Source organism: Vulpes vulpes, chromosome 9 (assembly GCF_048418805.1).
Source record: "Vulpes vulpes isolate BD-2025 chromosome 9, VulVul3, whole genome shotgun sequence".
In the NCBI taxonomy this organism is placed as follows: domain Eukaryota; kingdom Metazoa; phylum Chordata; class Mammalia; order Carnivora; family Canidae; genus Vulpes; species Vulpes vulpes.
In genome coordinates this window covers 13602623-13622543 of record NC_132788.1, presented here as the reverse complement: position 1 = coordinate 13622543, position 19921 = coordinate 13602623, and the positions used below count along the sequence as shown (strand labels likewise).

The 19921-nt window shown below is 38.1% G+C and overlaps 1 protein-coding gene across 30 annotated transcripts in view; it reads right to left on the bottom strand.

Moving 5' to 3' along the window:
• Nucleotides 1-19921, bottom strand: part of DOCK10 (dedicator of cytokinesis 10) — a 259737-nt gene that overhangs the window by 131592 nt on the left and 108224 nt on the right. For 18 of the 30 annotated variants that reach the window (XM_072719383.1, XM_072719388.1, XM_072719401.1 and 15 more), the window contains exons 2-3: nucleotides 15281-15400; nucleotides 4354-4443 (exon numbers count right to left, since the gene is read on the bottom strand). In XM_072719383.1, the coding sequence (XP_072575484.1) occupies nucleotides 4354-4443; nucleotides 15281-15400 (210 nt within the window). The remainder of the gene's footprint in view (nucleotides 1-4353; nucleotides 4444-15280; nucleotides 15401-19921) is intronic. The other 12 variants (XM_072719384.1, XM_072719390.1, XM_072719393.1 and 9 more) reach the window with 1 other exon arrangement.

Sequence of the window (19921 nt, the reverse complement as noted above, 5' to 3'; positions counted from 1 at the left end):
CAGAAATACGGCAGTCAACCTGGCCATCTGAAGTCATGGTGCAGAAGTTTATGAAAGCAACAACAAACTAACAGCTTCTAAGAACCCTAGAATATCTTTAGATGTTTCCAGAATTGTACTGGCCTTCTTTTAAGGTTACCCTTCCCCTGGAAAAGTAGCTACACTTTACACTTTGGTTGGATCCAGAGATTGGGGGTGGAGTTTCTGAACTGGTCCTGAGATTTAGGATTTGAGCGGACTAGCCCCACCTCAAAGGCATGCCAGATAATAAAGCAAGCAAGTGTGAAGAGGCAAGGGCTGGCCACCAAATCCAAGGTCTCAGAGCTTCAGGTACCGAGGCCCCTGGAAGACAGCTAAGAACCCCTGGTTCATGTGACAGCAATGTATCACAACTAAAGCAGACTGCTGAAAGCCTGGAAATAGTATTTGTCTATTTGTCTAGTATTTGTAGTATTTGTCTTTCTACCCGATTCACACAGAAAGAGGTAAATACGGTCATGAAGTGAAAAGTCCCTGAAATTGTGAAAGTGTTTATTAATCCACAGTCGTTCTATTCCAAGTGATTATAAATGACTATATCAGATGAGCTTCTATGATATTCAGACAAGCCCAGCAGGTAGAATCATAAAGCAAAATACAGAGGGGATTTTGATCATTCTGTAAGATATTTTTGTTATCAAAGTAAAATAATAATAATAGAAAAAGAATCTGATGTAGTCTTAAAGGCAACTAACTAATGACTCAAGGAATAAAGTTGGACTTTAACTTTTGGAGACAATTTTAGGAGAAAGACTTGGGTTGCTTCCAATTCTGGCAGCATTTTAAGATATATTTTATTTTTTTCCAAAACATTTTTAATTACATTTTAGATACACTTATAACACAAGAATACCAAATATCTCTCCTTTCTCTTTACAATCCCACACTTGTGACATCACCAATGTTATAAGTTTATTATACATTTTTAATACTTTTCTAGGCTTATATAAATAAGCCATATTTATGTATATACTTATGGGTTTTATACCTTCTAGATAACATATTATATATTACGCAACTTACATGTCTTTCTTGACAATTGTATTGTGGGCATCCAAGCTAATACATTTATGTATATGTAATTTTTATTGGTCATATACACATATATTTTTAAATATTTTATTTATTTATTTGAAAGAGAGACTGAGAGAGGGAGTGAGCCTTTAAACAAGTAGGATATGGGGGCAGGAGGCAGAGGGAGAGGGAGAAGCAGACTCCCCACTGAGCACGAAGCCCCACAGGGGCTTAATCCTAGGACCCTGAGATCATGACCTCAGCCAAAAGCAGACGCTTAACCAACTGAGCCACTCAGGTACCCCTATTGGTTATATATTATTATAAAGTATAAATGTGCCAAAATTTATTCTAAGTGTAAAGTGTAGCTACTTTACACTCTTATCAAGTGATGTTGCAAATTGTCCAGTGCATCAATAATCATTGTTGTAATTATATTTTATGCTCTAGTGTTTTTTCATATATACTACTTTTTATATATACTACTCAATAGATACATTAGAATTACATCTCAAAAAGTTATACACATGCAAAAATTATAAGCACTGTGTGATAATGTTTATTTCCTATATCCCTGCTGACACTAAATAATATTCACCTAAAAATTTTTCTTCATACAAGTATCACACATAATTTTTGTTTTACTTTATATTTTCAAGACTATAAGTGAATCTTGGCAACTTTCTGTGTCCCGTGGCCGAAGGCACTTACTCTTTTGAGTAAGACAGTAACTGTCTGCTCCTGCCTTTTGCTCATATTTTCTTCGGTTATTTATCTTATTATTAATTCGTAGGGTTTTGAAAGTTAGGAATATGTGCATGTGTGGCAAAAAGGTATGAGTTGCAAATAATTGCTCTGATTAAAGATTTTCTTTTGGCTTTATTTATGGCATCATTCATCATGTAAAAATTAAATATTTTTATTTGCTTAAATCTGTCCATATCCCCTAAACTTCTAAATAAAAATGTTTTCCTATGGTTTTAATACTTTTGTTTTTAAAATTTAAATTGTTTTTTGACCTGGAATTCATTTTTGTATTAATGTGAGATAGAAGCCTAACTTTATTTCCATCCAGAATGAATAACCTAGTGGTATTCATGAAATTACTTTCTCTTGTGAGATATTTGAGAATTTGAAGTTCCATGTTTGTCATTTATTAAGAAACCATATTTAGTTGGATATGTTTCTAGATATTGTTTCATTTCAGTGATTTATTTGTTTCTTCCAGAAGATAGAAAAATTTGGAGAGTGTCACGATTTTTTAAAGCTAGCATTTGTCTAATACCAAAGAGAGGAAAGAAAACTAGAGCCAATTTCACTCATGAATATAAATGCAAAAGTATGAAATAAAATATTAGCGATTTGAATGGAGTAGAATATTAAAAGCAGTAATACAATTTGAACAAGAAAGTTACACCAGAAATACAAATATGGGTCCACAGGACAGAAACCTTAATTTTATTACAGAGCTAAATTCAAATGATAAAGCTATTTTATCGATAGACTGCATATGGATTTCATACTATAGGGTAGCCAAATCTTTAGAAGCACTTAAAAAGCCGAAGAAAACCCTTCCTAGACATATCTTTTACACCAGTGTCATTAACACCAAATTTCATAAAGCATCAAAGAAGCTAAAGGCCTCCTCCTAAAATCAAAATTAAGACGGGATGTCCAATATGAGCATTATTATTCAACATTGTTTCAAAGATACCAGAAAATAAAACAAAGAAAGAAAAAATAAAATTTTAATTGGTTGCAGATGTTATGACTACATACTTAAAAATCAAATAATCATAAATGGTGTCTTTTTATCTGCAAAAAAATAGGATAAAAATGAAAACAAAAATTAACATTACAAAAGAACTATTAGGATAAGGAAGTTTAGTGAGCTCTAGTTATACCTATTCAAAAATCAGTAGCTCTTCAAAAATATCAGCAATAAACAGTAAGAAAGGGAATTTGTTTTAAAAATTTCTCACATTTGCAACAGAACTATAAAGTACCTGGACAGAGATTTAACAAGTGAACGATCTTTATATAAAAGAGCAATATTTTAAGGAAGAACACTCAGGAAGAACTGGTTCAGTATACCCAGTTAGGAATTCAATATCGTAAATGTTTCAGATCCTAAATTAACACCTATTTATGTATTTACTGAAAAACTTTTGCAGACCTTATCTCAGCAATTCTGATTTTCTTCCGTAAAAATGATTTGCCAGCTCTTTTTAAAACTGTGATGCCTGACCAGATATTAAAACTTCCTCTAAGGTGACTGTAAACAAAATTTTATGGTACTGACGTCACATTTAATATTTTTATCAGTGAATATGAAAATAGTATACTCAGATAACATTGGGATATCTGTACTTTTGAACCTGTACTTTTTCCTTTCTTTAACTCCTTAGACGGTAGTGAAATTTAAGGTGAATTTTGGGAAATGAATATGGAATTGGAAGAAACAACTCGTAAATTTATGGCAAAAGATTTGGACTGAAATAGAATAACATAAAGTATATATGATTAATACAGGCTGATATTAATACATATGCTAATAAAGCTAGCTCATATTCATGCACATATGTTTAAGAGCTGAGAAAGAGCTTTGCTATGGTATGTAGCTTTGATTAAATCCTAACTGGGATATGCCATTTTCTCTCAGGATTCTGTTTGATGGGTGCTAAATTTTCTCATTCCATTTTCTGTAAAGGAAGGACTAGCTTCATTTATTCATTCAACAAATATCTTCTAAGTAGCTGCCCTAAAGCATCCTATAGTCTGATTAGAAGAAGCATCAGTTTTGTTGGCTTCTCTTACACCATCTGAATGTAAGCACTGCTATACCAACAGATTTTTATCATAGCCACAGGGCTTTACCATGAATTATTTCCAAAGTCAGTTTTTGAATAAAAAAAAATGTATCTCTTAAAATAGACACTCTGTTATCCAAAATTCTCACATCCTATGGCCTCTCCAACAACTCCATCTAAAATAAAATTAAATAAAATTAAATCTTTCCTTTAGGTATACAGAAATATTCCTCGAGGTGAAGATTGTAAGTGAAGTAAAAACAAAAGAAAAAAAGTCCAAAACTTGAATAGTCACCAGATAATGAAAAATGATTAACAGGAAAATGCAGAGAATCTACAGGTGACGCCAGCTGAAAGACATCAATCAATCATAGCATCTGGAATTCTCTACTGAAAAGTAGAGGAAGACAATAGTAATAGGAAGTTGTATTGAGCACTGCTAGGGGAAAACAAAGTTTTATAAAGTAAAGGATTGGAAGCACACATTTACCTCTTTCACCAGTAAATTTTCCGCTTTGTGCTCTGCATCTTCCGGTACCGTTGAGTACAATGTTCGGATATCCCAAGACACCGTGGCTGTCTGGGAAGAACAATGAAAAGAAACTAAGTTCTCCAACTTAGAAGCACTGAACAGACCATTATACCAAAAACACAATAGAAAAGTGCCTTAGATCTTAGTATCTTACAGTAAAAGAAGACAGAGAAACTTTCAATCTCTAGAACAGGAGAGCCAACCCTCCGTTAGCTTGCCAACTGCTAGCATCATTACAATTATGGTTTATCAGTAAAACTATCATTTGAGACTATTTCATTTCACTGCAGAAAACAAAACTTGGGGAATCTGTATATTTTCACTAGCTTATTTCTATTGTATCTTTTGTTGTAATCCTAAAATAAATTTGAAGTGAAAGAGAAAACGACAGGGCCAATTTAGGACTTATTATTTAGATTTTACATTTTTGATTCCTTTTGAATTGCCTCTTTCAAGTTGCTTCTTTTATGTTGTACACTCTGTTAGAAGATGAACATAAGCTCTATTGAAAGTTTGAAGCAAAAGATTATTGCTAGATTTCAATTATCTGGAGAGAACTTGTTTCCTCTTTGGATAGATAATTCTCAGATACACAGTGTCACCTGCTTGGTGTTTCTAGAGAACATTACATATTATAATCTACTGGCAAGGCTAGGGATTTTTCTCTCTAAAACAATTTTATATAGTTCAGCCATTATTTTATTATTTTATTTTATTTTATTTTTTTAAGATTTATTTATTTATTTATGATAGACACAGAGAGAGAGAGAGAGGCAGAGACACAGGAGGAGGGAGAAGCAGGCTCCATGCTGGGAGCCCGACGTGGGACTCGATCCCAGGACTCCAGGATCGCACCCTGGGCCAAAGGCAGGCACTAAACCGCTGAGCCACCCAGGGATCCCCTCAGCCATTATTTTATAATACATTTTTATATAAAAATATATAATTTCTTTCTCATTATCCTGTGTAGTCTCTTATTAGTTCCTTGCCTTTAAAAAATAATAGTTACTCTAAAATACTCTGTCTACTGGAGAGTAGAGTAACATGACTCAAATGTAAACTCCTTTGTAGCTATACCTAGTGCTCCACTAAGATCACTGTTCTGTGGTATAATACAATCAGGTGAATACCGAGCTGGTTTAAGAATTTTTTTTTTTCCCTTAATGGTGAGTTTCTGGTATATGGACTCAGGTTTCCAGTAATAATGATCACATAGCCACTTGATCCATGATGTCATATAGTAAATAAAGCTAGATTCCCCAAATACATAATACATAGGCAATGTGTGAGATTGGAAATTCATTCAGGTTGGGATTATAGAAATAAATCATGTGTATAACTATGCGTATAATCGATATCAGTGATTCCTGATGACTTCTAGTTATGAAATAATGTTGATTCTTAATAAGATAACTGAGTCTGAATCACTCTCATGTAGCCATGTGATAAATCTAAAATGTAACATTACAAGTTGCATGGAGTTATTTCACATTTGCACAGAATACACCAAGTACAAGAAAAGGGATACATGTATAATAAATGCTTATGACATGCTGTTGATCTCAGTTATATTTTGTTATGATACTGGAGAATTTGGCTGAAAAAGTAAGTCTCCATAAAGTTTCGACTTTAAGAACTGTGACACTTCTATTTATGTTTTATTTCTTGAATGTGTCTCCATTGAAGCAAAGATAAATTGATCAAATAAGAAGAGAAGTATGCAGTCATATTTGTTAAGGGTATTAATATGGTTACAAAGAACTTCTTTTCTGAGAATTAGATGCTTTCAGACCACTACAAATTGCCTTGGCCACAACAGACTTCCTGTTTCTCTTTTTACAAACCTTCTGGTTGACAATTAGTAGAGCTCGATTGCATGAAACAGATCCGAGGCAGCACTGGAACTCAGCCTAGCTCCTCTTTTGGTGGTAGAATTTTATAAGGGGCTTACTGTCCCGAGATTAGGCATTTGGAAATAAAAACTGTCATTTTATTTATGAAATAAGGCATGCAGGCCTGTGTTTGCAATTTCAAGTCCATGATATTCAGACTTCTTCAACTACTGCCCCGTCGCTTTCTGGTTCCTTCCACACTTTAGTGGGTAGTCTGTGTGGCTTTGTCACAGCCACCATTCTGCTGGCTAAAGTGACCACAGAAAGACTTCATTCCAAGCACATCAGGGCCATTTCTCAATTGGCCAAAGTCCACTGGTCAAAGTCTTTTAAAAAGTCTGCTTTTCCTTCCCCGGGGCTGAGCAAAAGCCTCCTCTGACAGTACTGCAGATCCCAGCTGCTTAAAAAGGAGAACAAAAATGATGCTGTTTATAGACATCAGTCTGAAGCTTGAGAATTCAACAAGCCTTATAGTTGACTATTTACAAACATCTCATGGTCAATTCTAACCTAAGCATGTGTTTAAAAGTGATCTTCACCTAAAGTTCTCAGATTAAAACAGGATATGGCCTATATTCTAGTAGAGCAGACACTTACACTACATTAGCTGCTTAAAAACACTTTATATCACATTCAGAAGAGTATTGATTTAGTTTTTTTTAAAACTATGTGAAAATATCACTTTCATACTTTCATTGTGCTCACCTTCTCAATGATTCCCTCTTCATTCATTCATTCATTCATTCATTCATTATTGTTTTAAATTTGAATATAGTTGATGCACAATGTTACATTAGTTTCAGGTGTACAGCATAATGACTTGACAACTCTACACGTTATGCTATGTTCGCCATAACTACCATTTGTCACCATACTGCACTGTTACAATACCATTGATTATATTCTCTATGCTGTACCTTTTATTTCCCTTGAGTTATGCACTGTGCTTTAAGGGAAGGTCTTTCTTGTTTTGCTGAAGTTAAAGTGTTTGGGAAATGCACAATAAGTGAGCAGTTGCCCATAAACGGACAGTTGTCATCATCCAGCCAAGTCAAGCATTGAGACTTAGCTATCACAGTATTTAAAAATCTAAGTAGGGGGGCCCCTGGGTGGGGTGGTTGGTTAATCGTCCAACTCCTGGTTTTGGCTCAGATTGTGAGGTCAGCCCTGTATGGCATGTTGGGCTCCATGCTTAGTACGGAGTCTGCTTAAGACTCTGTCTCCCTCTGCCCTCCCATCCTGCTCTGTCTTTCTCTCTCAAGTAAACAAATTAAAAAAAAAATAAAATAAGACTATAATAGGGAAGTTTGGGGACTTGGTTCAAGATTTCTTACTCTTGGATTGGCAAACCATTGAGCAAGTCATTTCATTTCCTTTCTTTCTTTCTTTCTTTCTTTCTTTCTTTCTTTCTTTCTTCTTTCTTTCTTTCTTTCCTTCTCTTCTCTCTTTTTTTTTGATTCATTTTTCCAGGCTCCAAAATGTGTCTTACTTCCTCTACGGAGGTAAAGACAATACATTTTCCATATGGAAAAATGTGAACATTCATAGAGTACAGTGCTCCAACAATATACTTATTGCACCAGGACCTTCTCTTGGCAAATACTCAAGAGGCTGTGGTCTGAGCTCACTTTCCAGGAAGGCATAGAAAAGAAGCCTGCTTGGTGTGAGGCCTGCAGACATGGCCCCGTGACGAGCAAGGGCCCAAGACATGAGCCAACCCACTTACAGCCAACCCGCCATGCATCTTCCCATATGGCTGCTCACATTCCTTCTTCCATACTGGACTCATTCCTGCACAAGCCTCATCCAGACTCCTCCTCCTCTCAGAAAGTCCTTTATTTTCCTTACTTTTCCCTAACCTCAGGCTTCGTATAGGTGCCAGCTTCTTCTGAAAATCTTCTCTAATTCATCCAACACATATTTTCTTTTCTCTGAACTATAAAATTTACTGTCTGTATCATACATAAAGTCTGCAGCTTCACTCTAGAATATTTTAGATTCAAAGCTTTGCTAATGATTAATTCAGCATATATATATATGTTTGTGGTATATAAGCAAGCCACTTAAATCTGCTTTGGAAATAAAAAATAACAATAAATGAAATGTTTTCCCATGGTATTTATTATTTCTTTAGTATAGTTGTTTATTTCTTTTAAAGAATGAAGTACTTAAATACAGACATGTATTAAAATATTTTTGCACCCTATCTCTGACCACCTATACTTCTCTTACTGCGTAGAAAAATCTTTTCTTAAAAATATAACAATGCTATTTAGGCACGATTGACATGCCATAAAGTTCACCCTTTTAAAGTGTAGAATTCAGTGATTTTATATATATTCACAGGTAATGCAACCATCATCATTATTTAACTTTAGAATATTTTCATCATGTCCAAAAGAAACTCCATATTTACTAGTAGTTACTTCCCATTCTTCTTTCTTTTGAGGCCTTGGAAACTACTAACTTTCTATGGATTTGTCTATGATTTCAGTTGGAATCATTCTATACATGGTCTTCTGTGACTGGCTTCTTGTACTTAGCATAGCAGTCTTATGTTTTGTCCATGTTGTAGTATGAATCAGTATTTCAATCATTTTTAATGGCTGAATAATATTCCATGGTGAGAAAAGACGACACTCTGTTTATTCATTCATCTGCTGACAGACATTTACACTGCTTCCAATTTGGGCTCTTATGAATAATGCTGCTATGAATATTCATGTACAAGCCTTTATGTGCACTTTATGTGTATATATTCCTAAATCGATCCAGCCCAGAGAAGTTCCCACTTATACATACTCAACTGAAATAAGCACTCTAGGATTCCTCACTGCCATATCAATTTTCTGATGGCACTCACTGTGGGATTCAGGGAGTTAATAGTTCCCCTAAGTGTGCACCTTGTCTTTCTAAGAAGCAGCTGGCCAAAAGCATGCTGTGTAGACAGAAATGCTAATAGCAAGTCAAAGTGCTCGTGTTTGATTTCTGCCCTTACAGGTACTCTACATCCTGGAACAAGGGCCTTTGTAAATCTCAGTCTCATTAGCTTTTAAGCGAGAGGAATATTAGTACTTAGAAATAACCTAGTTTGACAAAGATTATCACTTAGCTTTTAAATTGCAATTACAATGATCTTGCATGAATACTGTGAGTCATTTAAAGCCTACTTTTCAGGCTCAGAAGCCAAGGACTAAAAGGAGGTTGAGAGTCCTATAAAAATGTTAAGCTGTGTCTCAGTAAAGCAAGAAGAAGAAGAAGAAGAGAAAAAAAAAAAAAAGACCACAAATGACTCAGGGCCTTTCTGCTTTTCAATTTAAAAGGTGTTAAGGCCTTTCTGCCTCCTCTCATCAAAATGATCCATGTGGTTGAGTCTGGAAGTCCCCATATACCAGTTGCTTTTTATAACTAAAAACATACTGTGGAAAGAACAAGCCATTGGTATGTTAAGAATTCATGATTCACTCAGTCATCATGGTAAGCCAGTGAAAACTACAGGATGCACAGGGGAACCCTGAGACACTAATTCTGAACTACTGAGATGAAGAGGGGATTTGAGAAGATCATGTAACTCTTCTGGCAGGCGACTTCCCATCCTCAACATAGATTTTTGACTCTGAAACTGGTACTGTCTGATGTCAAAAGCACAATCTTTCAAGTGTAAGCACTGCTTCTTGTTCATACTGGTGCCCTTGATAGACGCAGCTAACCTCACAGAAGGTGGGCCATGAAGCCGAACTGAAATGGAGCAGTTTTACTGGGGTGGGCAGTCTTGAAATGCAGGTGTGATCAGATGACCTTCCACAGCGTGCTAGCTTTCAGACTTCTGAACTTTCTTGTTTAAGATTTGGATGTCCAGAGGTGATTGCACTTCAGGCTTTCTGTATCTATAATTCAGAGAGAAACTCATTGCTGGTTTTTTCATTTTTTGTTCTGCTATTTTTCTTTTTATCAGTCTCTCCTCAAACTGAATCACTCAATGTGATTCACTGTGTCCTTGAAACCATTCCTTAGTTTTGGTTTTCCTTCCTTACTCTCCTTGCCTATTTTACAAAGCCACAATTTGGTGACTAAGTTCCTTGCTTTTTGGTCTTAAGTTTCTATTACTAACTGCTTCAAAAAGAAAGATGAGAAAAGCAAGAGTGGTAAATACAATGAGTGAAGAGGCGCATGTTTTTGAAATGAATGAGTTACAAAATGCATCTAGACTGCTTATTCTTACTGATTCATTATGATGCAAGTAGTCCCAAAGATCACATTGCCTGCTCCCAGAACCCACGCACTTCATGTGCCAAGACAAAGCAAGATGCATCTACCTCAGCCCCTTAACCGGGAAGAAGATGGTTTTAATTCAACGTTCTGGGATCTTCACTGAAAGCCCACGAGCCTGACATTGCATTGTGCACTTGAAATAGAGATACAGACTGATTTCTCCCATGCCAAGTAACATCCATATTAGGGCACACACTCCTGAAGGGTTACAGAGAGGAAATGAGCTCTTGGTGATAGCAACTATGTGGCAGGCACTGTACCAGCAGAACAAGCTCCTGAAGAAGGGGATTCTGATTTTAATGCTGTTATCTAAAGGTGACATGTTGCGTTGTGTTGAAGAGGAAAGTATATTAATAATCACATTCCTCATCATCCGGCAAAACAAATTACTTCATCGTCTTTATACTCAAATTTCATTTCGGAATGGCCTTTGGTTCCTAAAGGACCACAAAGGATTCAAGTTATGTTCTAAAATAATAACTTACCTGTTTCTGAAGGATAATTCATGAAATAAAGATTCATTTTCCACCTGCTTTGTGTCAAGTGCCACTCTAGCTGCTGGGGGTCTCCTGATGATCAAAAGAGAAGACATCCCTGTCCTACTAGAGGGTACACCCAAATGGTGAGGAACAAGTGACAGAGGAAAGAAAAAAGCAAACTGAGATCTTTCTAGATAATGATCGTGCTGTAAAGAGAAGCGAGCAGGGTGGTGTCATAGAGGAACACGGTATGGTTGGAATCATGGATGTTTCTTCAGAGCGATGGCACATGAACTGAATTGTGAATGAAAGGCGGACCAGTTGTGCAAGAGAGCAGACTGGCCCTTACAGAGGGGACAAGCTTGGCAAGTTCAGGGAACAGGGAGAGTGCTAGGCATCCATGCAGTGGCCACAGAAAACAGGGTGAGGAGATAAAGGCTCAGAGGTCATCAGGCACCAGGTGATGGGGACAATGGTGAGAAGCTGGTTTTGACTCTGAAGGCAATGGGAAACCACTGGAAAGTTTAAGCTAGAGTTGTGGCATTCATGATCTGATCTGTATTTCTACAGCTTCCTTTAAATGAGGGCAAAGGAGGAAGCAGGAAGACTGGTTAAAGGCTACTTTTGAGGATGTAGGCAAAAAAGGCTGGGATGGTCTGGGTCAGCAGGGTGAATAGGGAGAAGCAGCTCTATAGGAGTCTTGTCTCGGTAAAAAACGATCTCTAAGTTGTATCAAATAGCAACTGAAATTCCTGTTTCTTGATATTTCTTAGCTAGAAGAAGCCAGGATTCTTAATCAGCTTTATTTTTCATCCATATTAGGGCACACACTCCTTAAATACAGGGCTTTTGCTTTTCTTGTCAGCCTCACTTGTCTGGGAAGTACTGTTCTATATTCAGCCCCTCGTGGGTGCTGAATAAATATTGATTAAACAAACCAAGTAATGAATCATGTCTGCCACAAGTGGGGGTGCTTGGTAACATGGAAATATGGAAGTGAGCTGGAGTCTCCCATCCATAAGGACACAACTGGGCTTGGGACATTTGGAGGGAGGGTGGGAGGTTTAGAGTTGGTCCTCTATCTCCAATTCTGTGATGCCCTGGAGATGGGAGTGGTCACTCTATCACTATATCCCACTGAGAGAGCAGAGACTGTCCACACATATCCCAGAGAACCCTTACTCATTACTCAAAGATGAGCCTGGGAAATGATACTCTAGCCAGGGGGGCAGGGGGCTTCCTGTTGGTGGGCAACACTTTTGACATGTAACATGGGCTGTGGATGTAGAAGACTGTGGCAGAGGGCATTTCAGGAAGGGTCATTACTCCATGTAGAAGGAGATGAAAAAAAAAAAACCCAAATGAACCCAGTTTCATTCATTATGGCAGGGCTGCTCCAACTTTTTCTGTAAAGGGTAGGGTAGTAAATCATTTAGGGCCCTCTATCTCTGCTGCAGTCCTACAGTGTGTCATGAAAGCAGCCACTGACAATAGATAAAAGAAGGGGCATCACTGTGTTCAAATAAAACTTCATTTATGGATATTGAAATCTGATTTCATGTAATTTTTATGGTTACAAAATCTTTTTTCTTCAATGATTTACCCCGTTCTGTGTAGAAAATAAAACAAGGCAGTTTTAAAAAGAAAACCAACATCATAAAAATCATTTCTTGTCCATGGGACAGATAAAAATAGGCAGCAGGTCACCCATGGGTCATGGCTTGTCAACCCTTGACCTGTAGAGTAGAAAAGAGGGGAAACAATCTATCTGAACGTTGTTCGAAAACTGACAACTTCATATGGTAATAATATTGAAAACTCCCTTTTGTTTGTCAGATGCTGGAGACAAATGACAATTTAGCTGTCTGTATGACAGGACATTTTCTGATAATAGGGCCTAGGTGGCATCCAGTCTCTCTTGAGCACCTGCTGATTGGGAGCTATTCTTCCCGCTAGTGTCCTAGCTCCCTCCACATCCTGTTTTATGTTCTCCATGCAGAGGTCAGATGAGCTTTCAATAACATACACCAAGTCAGTTTTTCTCATTCTTGAAGCGGTCCAGTGACTTGCCACTTGCCACCTGCATGTGTAATAAGATGCAAGTGTCTTATCTTGTCCTTGCCAGACCTTGTCTCTGACCACTCTCTCTGTCAGAGCTGTCTGGGGCCTTTGTGGCAGCTTCATCAGCCTGAGACACTCCTTCCTTCCTTAGGTTCTAGCATGGTTGGTCTTCCCTGGGAATTCTGAACCAGGCCCTGTTTCATTTTCTTCACAGAACTGGTCTTTATCCCAAGATCTAGCTAGTTAATTTGTTTCCTTATTTGCTTGATTCATCTGACTGAAAGGTAAGGTCCACTAAACCCAGGCAACTTCTGTGTAATCACCGCGGCTTCCCCATTCTGAGACTAAGGCCTAACATTCGGTATTACCCATTATATATTCGCTGAATGAAAAGGAAGGAAATGATCTGAGGGGGGAGAGAATGTCATGTTTAGGACTGTGCTGGTATTTTACCCATTGAGAATGAAGAGGCCTGTGATGACAGCAGTAGGGTTTGGGTGGGGGAGGAAGATAATGATCTTGAGATGGACCAAAGACTAGATTTTGGAGAGAGCCTTGAGCAATGGCAAGGTGTTTTTCCTTCATTCTGAAGGCCATGGGGGTAGCCACAGAAGGAGTTTAAACAAGCACAAAAGGGAAGAATTCAGTGTATTTGCTGGAATGTTCACTTCTGGAAAATAAGGAAGTATGCATGCCAATATGTGCTCTGTTTACACCATTAAGGATGGCAAAGGTCCTAGAGCAATCAGACAATCTTTAACTTAAATCGTTGTGGAAAGATGCCAAAAAATGAATTCAAATTCAGTGAGATTGTCACATATCATCTGCATGCCTCTGCTCTCTTCCTGAGTTGGGGGACTTTGGAGGAGCTTTTGTCATACTTCTGGAAGGCACAGTAGAAGTGAAGGTCTACGAGTCTCAAGGATTTTTGTACTGGTTGACAGAAAGTGTCTGTAAAGGTTTGCCTTCAGTCTGAAAGAAAGCGAGGATGTGGAAATAAAAAAAAATAAAATGTGGCTCAACTTTGTGTTTGCAGCTCAAGCCCCGGTGGTCCAACCACGGAAATGACATGTCTGCACCATATAAGCCTCTCTTAAAGTGTGTCAAATAGCAAAGTCGGAGTCATTTAAAAATCTGCAAAACAAATCAGAAGAATTTCTTCGTTCCTTCCCACGAATCTCTCTCTCTCTGTTCTTCCATCATTCTCTATGTATACTTGGAACAGAAAATGGTTAACTTCCGTAGACCTTCTTTTTTAAAAATCCGTGGAGGAAGGTGAAAATAATTAACCTTTAGAAACCAGAAGCCAGATCTGCCCCCAAGGTAAAAGGGCACGGAGGTGTGAGGCTCTTTGAGGAAGTGTGTGCACGGGGCCCCAGCAACTCAACAGAAGTTTTCACGGACAGTGGCTACTTCGAAAAGTTACCCTAGCGTTGTCTTTTCATCAGCTTTCGGATATTCGTGTGTGATGTCTGAGACTAACTTTCTTTTAGGAAAGACTACCACCTGCCCTTTGAGATCTCTGTTTATATAGATATTTACTAACAACCTAAAAATGCTTAAGATGACCACAAATGGAAAATGCTGGAGACACAGGGGTGCTCATCAGCCGTAATTCAACTGTGCTTGTTTCCAATGCTGCAGTGAATTGCCTTTTTATTCATTCTCTCTACCACTTTCGGGAGCATTCCATGCACAGCCCATGAGCACTGTCCTCAGATCATAAATCCTCCCAGGAAGATGTGCTTGCCTACCTTTCTTTGCCCACAGCTTCAACATCTCCTTATAAAGGGACAGCCAAGAGTAAGGGTGATTTTTAAGAATGGCATATTCTGTGCCAAGAGATCCCCCACCTCTGCCATTAGTAGCTTTCAGTGAGAAATGGGTGAGGAAAGAAATGCTCTGTCAGGGTTAGGGAAGGCAGCAGTTAGAAACCATGTGGAACGAGCCAGCCCCCTGTGTATCTCCTGGCTGAGAAGGCCACTGTGGTACTGAATCTCTAATCTTTCAGCTGTAAGAGGACCTAGGCCATTCTCTATTGGCGGATGTGGCTTCCCACTTCTGTGACTGTGACATAGGATGATCACAGGAAAGAGTTCTGTGCAACTTGAATCTATAAAGCGAGACAGCTACCCAGTTTGGAAGGATCTTCTATCAACTGTTTAATAAGGTAACACTTACTGAAAAGTCGTCACTGGGGAAGAACAGAAGATCTCGGAGGGGATCATTCCGATAGGTCTTTTCAAGTTCTTCAATGACAGTTTCATAATCCAAAGGCTCGAGGAGCCTGGGTTTTTCCTGCTGCGAAAAAAGAAAATATGATATTAACCACTGACACACATAATCTTGCTTCTTCTCGACGCCTGGTTGGGTTTCATTCCTTAGTATTACCAAGGCTTTGACATTATGCAGTCCTTCCAGTGGAGTCACAGAGACTCCAGGCATTTAGGGCAAAGCCACATAACTATTATTTTCAGATCTGAAATAATATGAGAAGATCCTGAAACATTGGACTCTTGCTCAGTAATTCAAGCTGTCTCACTGAGCTCCCCACGCTCATGGTATTTGGCCAAACACATCCAGTGAATTATGTAAACTTTATCTCTGTCAATTTGAAGAAAGGTCCTCTGCTTGCTCACTAGAGTATTATGAACTTCATCAGTTTTGCTGAATTAGATCCTTCCTTGTGAGTTCTACTTGGATCTATTTTAAAATGTTGGCTCCCTATTAGCAAGCAAAGTATCACGAGCTGTCTTCATTGTCACTGAAGCATGGATCCTGTGTCAGGATTAATTGCTTGGCTCTGAGCCTCTTTGCCACAACAGAGAGAAGCTGGGTAATTCTCTAAGAGAAGTGAACAGCACAACTATTATGGACACAGTGTGGTGAAAATGGAGAACAGTCTGAAAAATTAGCCAGATAATCACACGGCTTCAAAATCCCGAAGCCAAGAAAAAAGGCATTTTTTTGGCCAATTTCCTCAAAGAAATTGAGTATAGCGCCAAATGATGAACACCAGTGGGGAAAGGTGTGATTGTCTCTTGTTTCAGAGACACAAGGTTGTCTTCAGGGTTGATGTGCCTACTCCAAACACGGGAGAAAAATGGGTCCCCAAGTAAAGAATAAAACATTATAAACCAGAAAACCAAGGACACAGTCTTGAGTTCCCTAGCCCTTTGGTGAAATATCTGTGCAACTTAAATGAAAAGGGATGATCTTTTGGATGATACTGGGGCTCTCAGAAGCTGGAGTGGTTATGAAATTTGGATGCCAAGGGGAATCTCATAAATGGAAAAAACTTTTTTTTTTCTCTAGCACATCAATGACATCAACAATTTCCTGCCGACCTCACCCCTCCCCAGTCTGCAAAGCACTGAGGTTTACTTTTGATTTCTAAGGCCTTCTTTGGAAGGTTTCTGCTGGTGAGGCCCCAGAAACTTCCACCAACATTTTAATAATTGCTAACTGGCTCCTCAAAGTAGCTGTCAATGTTTTTCTTCCAAATATAAACAAAACCCAAAACAAGATGTAACACAGTGGTCCTCGAACAAGGTTTTCCATGTACTTTCTGAATTAAAATGAAACAAAAGAAACCCATTTTACAAATGCTTAAGTAAACTAAAGACAATGTAGGATGAATACTCTCTCTGGAGGAGCCATTCAAGTAAGACTGCCAGATTTCGCAAATAAAAACATAGGACTCCGTATAATATTCTCAGAAAGATGTTTAGTTGTCCAATACAAACTCTTTAGTGAAAGAGCCATGTGATATTGTTCACTATTTTGCAGCAGAAGACACAGAAATCCTGTGGCATAATTTGGGTAATTAAAAAAAAAGTCCTAGTATGCCTACCTTTTGACATGATTATTTTACATAGACTTATTTTAAGTTCCAATTCTCTATTTTCCCAGGCCAAGATTAATCTCAAGGACCACAAATTGATAGATCAAGAGGCAAATGCAGACTCCAGATGTTAGATTTGGCTTTATTTTAGTTTATTTTTAGTTGGTTTTGAATGTCTTCACATAGTGGCAACTCAACTGCCGAGCTCAGCTACAGATCTTGGTGTTCTGTGTCTCTGATCTCTTACCCTGCAATGTCACACGTTGTGTGACCAGCTGCTCCCACAGGCCTTCAAGTCTGAAATATGTGGCTTGTTTTGGAACCAATTTTTTGCCTCCTTCTTTTAAGATTGTGTTTGTATGAAATGTAGCAAATGAACCGTAGGTTTCGTTGGTTACTTCCTTTTCCCTCACTGGTTCTCGGGCTTAAGAATGCTGATGCCCTTCAGCACACACATACCAACAGCCCATGATATGACTCCTTATGCCTTCTCTCTTCTTCCCTTCCGCATGTCAACAGTGAGAGCAGGGCTTAGTGTGTGCTGCAATTTATGGGTTTAAAAGCAAACAGCATAAGATGTTTTGGGGGGGGGGGGCTTTTGCAATTCTGTTCTCACCATTCTTTTATCTCCCTTAGTTGCAAACATGAGTGCTAATAAACAAGTGGCACAGGAGAAGCCTTTCGAAGATGTTTCATGGGGGCCCACACTCCACCTAGAATTAGCCCCACCTCAATTAGTACAACAGGAAAATCAGAGCTTGCAAGTCTCAGGGTATTAATATGACCATAGAAAAATTAAATCCTCAACTCTCCTTGATGTACCTAATAAAAAGCATAACCTGTACATCTGTTGGAAGGTATATTTTTATTACTTCCTTTCAAGCTAGGACATATCAGCCAATCAATGGATGGCATTTATTAATTTACATTAAACTGTCCTGTTTAAATGTTGCACTGAAGTTATTTTGACATGGGATTGCAAAACCTAGCAAAGCTGCTTCAAATCATGCATTCATTTTTTGACTTCTGGGGGATATGTTAGTAAAGTTCTATCCTTCCAGGAAATGTGTTAGTCAAGGTGCAGCATTCAAGATGTCCAGTGTTTCACAATTTTGTGGATATGAGGTTTAAAACTGAAAATAACAGAGCACCTGGATGGCTCAGTAGGTTAAGCATCTGCCTTCTACTCGGTCACGATCCCAGAGTCCTGGGATCGAGCCCCATATTGGGCTCCCTGCTCTGCAAGGAGCCTGCTTCTCCCTCTCCCTCTGCCATTCCCCCACTTGTGCTCTCTGGCTCTATCTCTCTGTCAAATAAATAAATAAATAAATAAATAAATAAATAAATAAATTCCTAAAAACATAAAATGAAAGAAAATAAAAATGAAAATAACAATGATATATTCTGTAGCACCCAGAACCTGGGATTTGGAGCTGCTTGGCACGAATGATTTATGCATCTGTGATGGTGAGGATCCAGGTCATGCAACCAGTAGTTCTCTCTGGGGCAAGAGAGCTGTCTACTCGGTGTTTCAGTCAAAGAGACAGATGTGTATGAGCATACTAAAATCCCTTAATTCCTCACTACTGCTCCTTGCAGAGATGTTGAGTGAAAATGAGAGCTGAGTAGCATTGATTTATAGCTTTAGAACAGTTGGGTTGTCCCTCCTGAATTTAATGTGCTTCTTTCTTTTGGAAATACACCAACTGGGCTAAGGCATGTGCCAAGATTACCCTGAATTGGATTGGATTTTTATAGTGCTTTTTACTCTTGCTCTCTCTCAAATGACTAATGAATTTCATTAGCTGTTCTAAAATCACTCCAGGCATGGGAAAAGGCACCCACCAGTACCTGTTATTATGCAGCAGAGTTGTGTTGCACCACGGTGGTAACAGGCCCTATTCTTCTCATAAATACTGAGAGATTTGTTTGATCTACTTCCCCAAATCCACAGCTCTCCTCCAATTCAACTTCACAGCAGAAGAATGGGCTCCTGTCACAAACATAAATGCTTTCTTTCCTCTTCTTATTCTACAATCTCTCAGGGAATGCCAACACAACATCTAAGCTGTGGAGTTGGTAAACCTGCCATCTTAGTAATAACCAAGGCCTTCAAGAACCTTTTAATGTGGTTTGAAGGAGCAGGCTGTCCATGCCTTAGCTAAAGATTCAAAATTCAAGAACACAATATACTGTTGAAAGGATCTGAATTAATTTCATAATTATAATTCAAAATCAAATGAGTGAAAAAAATGACACTAAAGATCTAAGCATTTGAAAGCATGTAGCAATAAAAAGTTAAATGACTAAATTATCAACCTAGATTTTTTCCCAGGACAGAAGTACAATCTAACTAGGAAACAACCTAGAATGCCCAGCCTTATTTTAGGGGAGTCCAAAATAAAGGGGAGAGTGTGATTATAGATGTTCTACACTGAGATGAACAGAGAGTGTCTTGCACTCTGGAACCAGAATTCCCAGGGTATTAGTTCTGGAACTGCCACTTATGGGCCATGGAATGTTGGACGTGTTCATTAGAATCTCTGTTCCTTAGTTTTCAATCTGTAAAATGGACATCTTAGGAGCAGCTACATTATAGGATTAAATGAGGTAATGTATGTTATACTTTTTAGAATAGCACGAAGCCCATAGTACTAATTACATAAGCATTAAGTAGATAACACCTGTGAGTTTAAATTTCCACTAGTCTTGAATTTAAAACACTTGAATTGTAAATTTAATGTGTATAGAGAACAAATAGGAGGCACTCAATAGATATTTGTTGAGTAAATAAGTTTACATCTTTTCACCTAGGAATTCCTTTCTTGAGACGCTATTTTAGACAAAGAACTACACATATAAGCCAAGATTTATAAAAAGATGTTTTTGTAATATTATCATTGGAACAAGATGGAGAAAAAATATTCACCTTAATATAAAAGGGATAAGAAAGGGAGGCAGGATGGTGGAGGCCATAT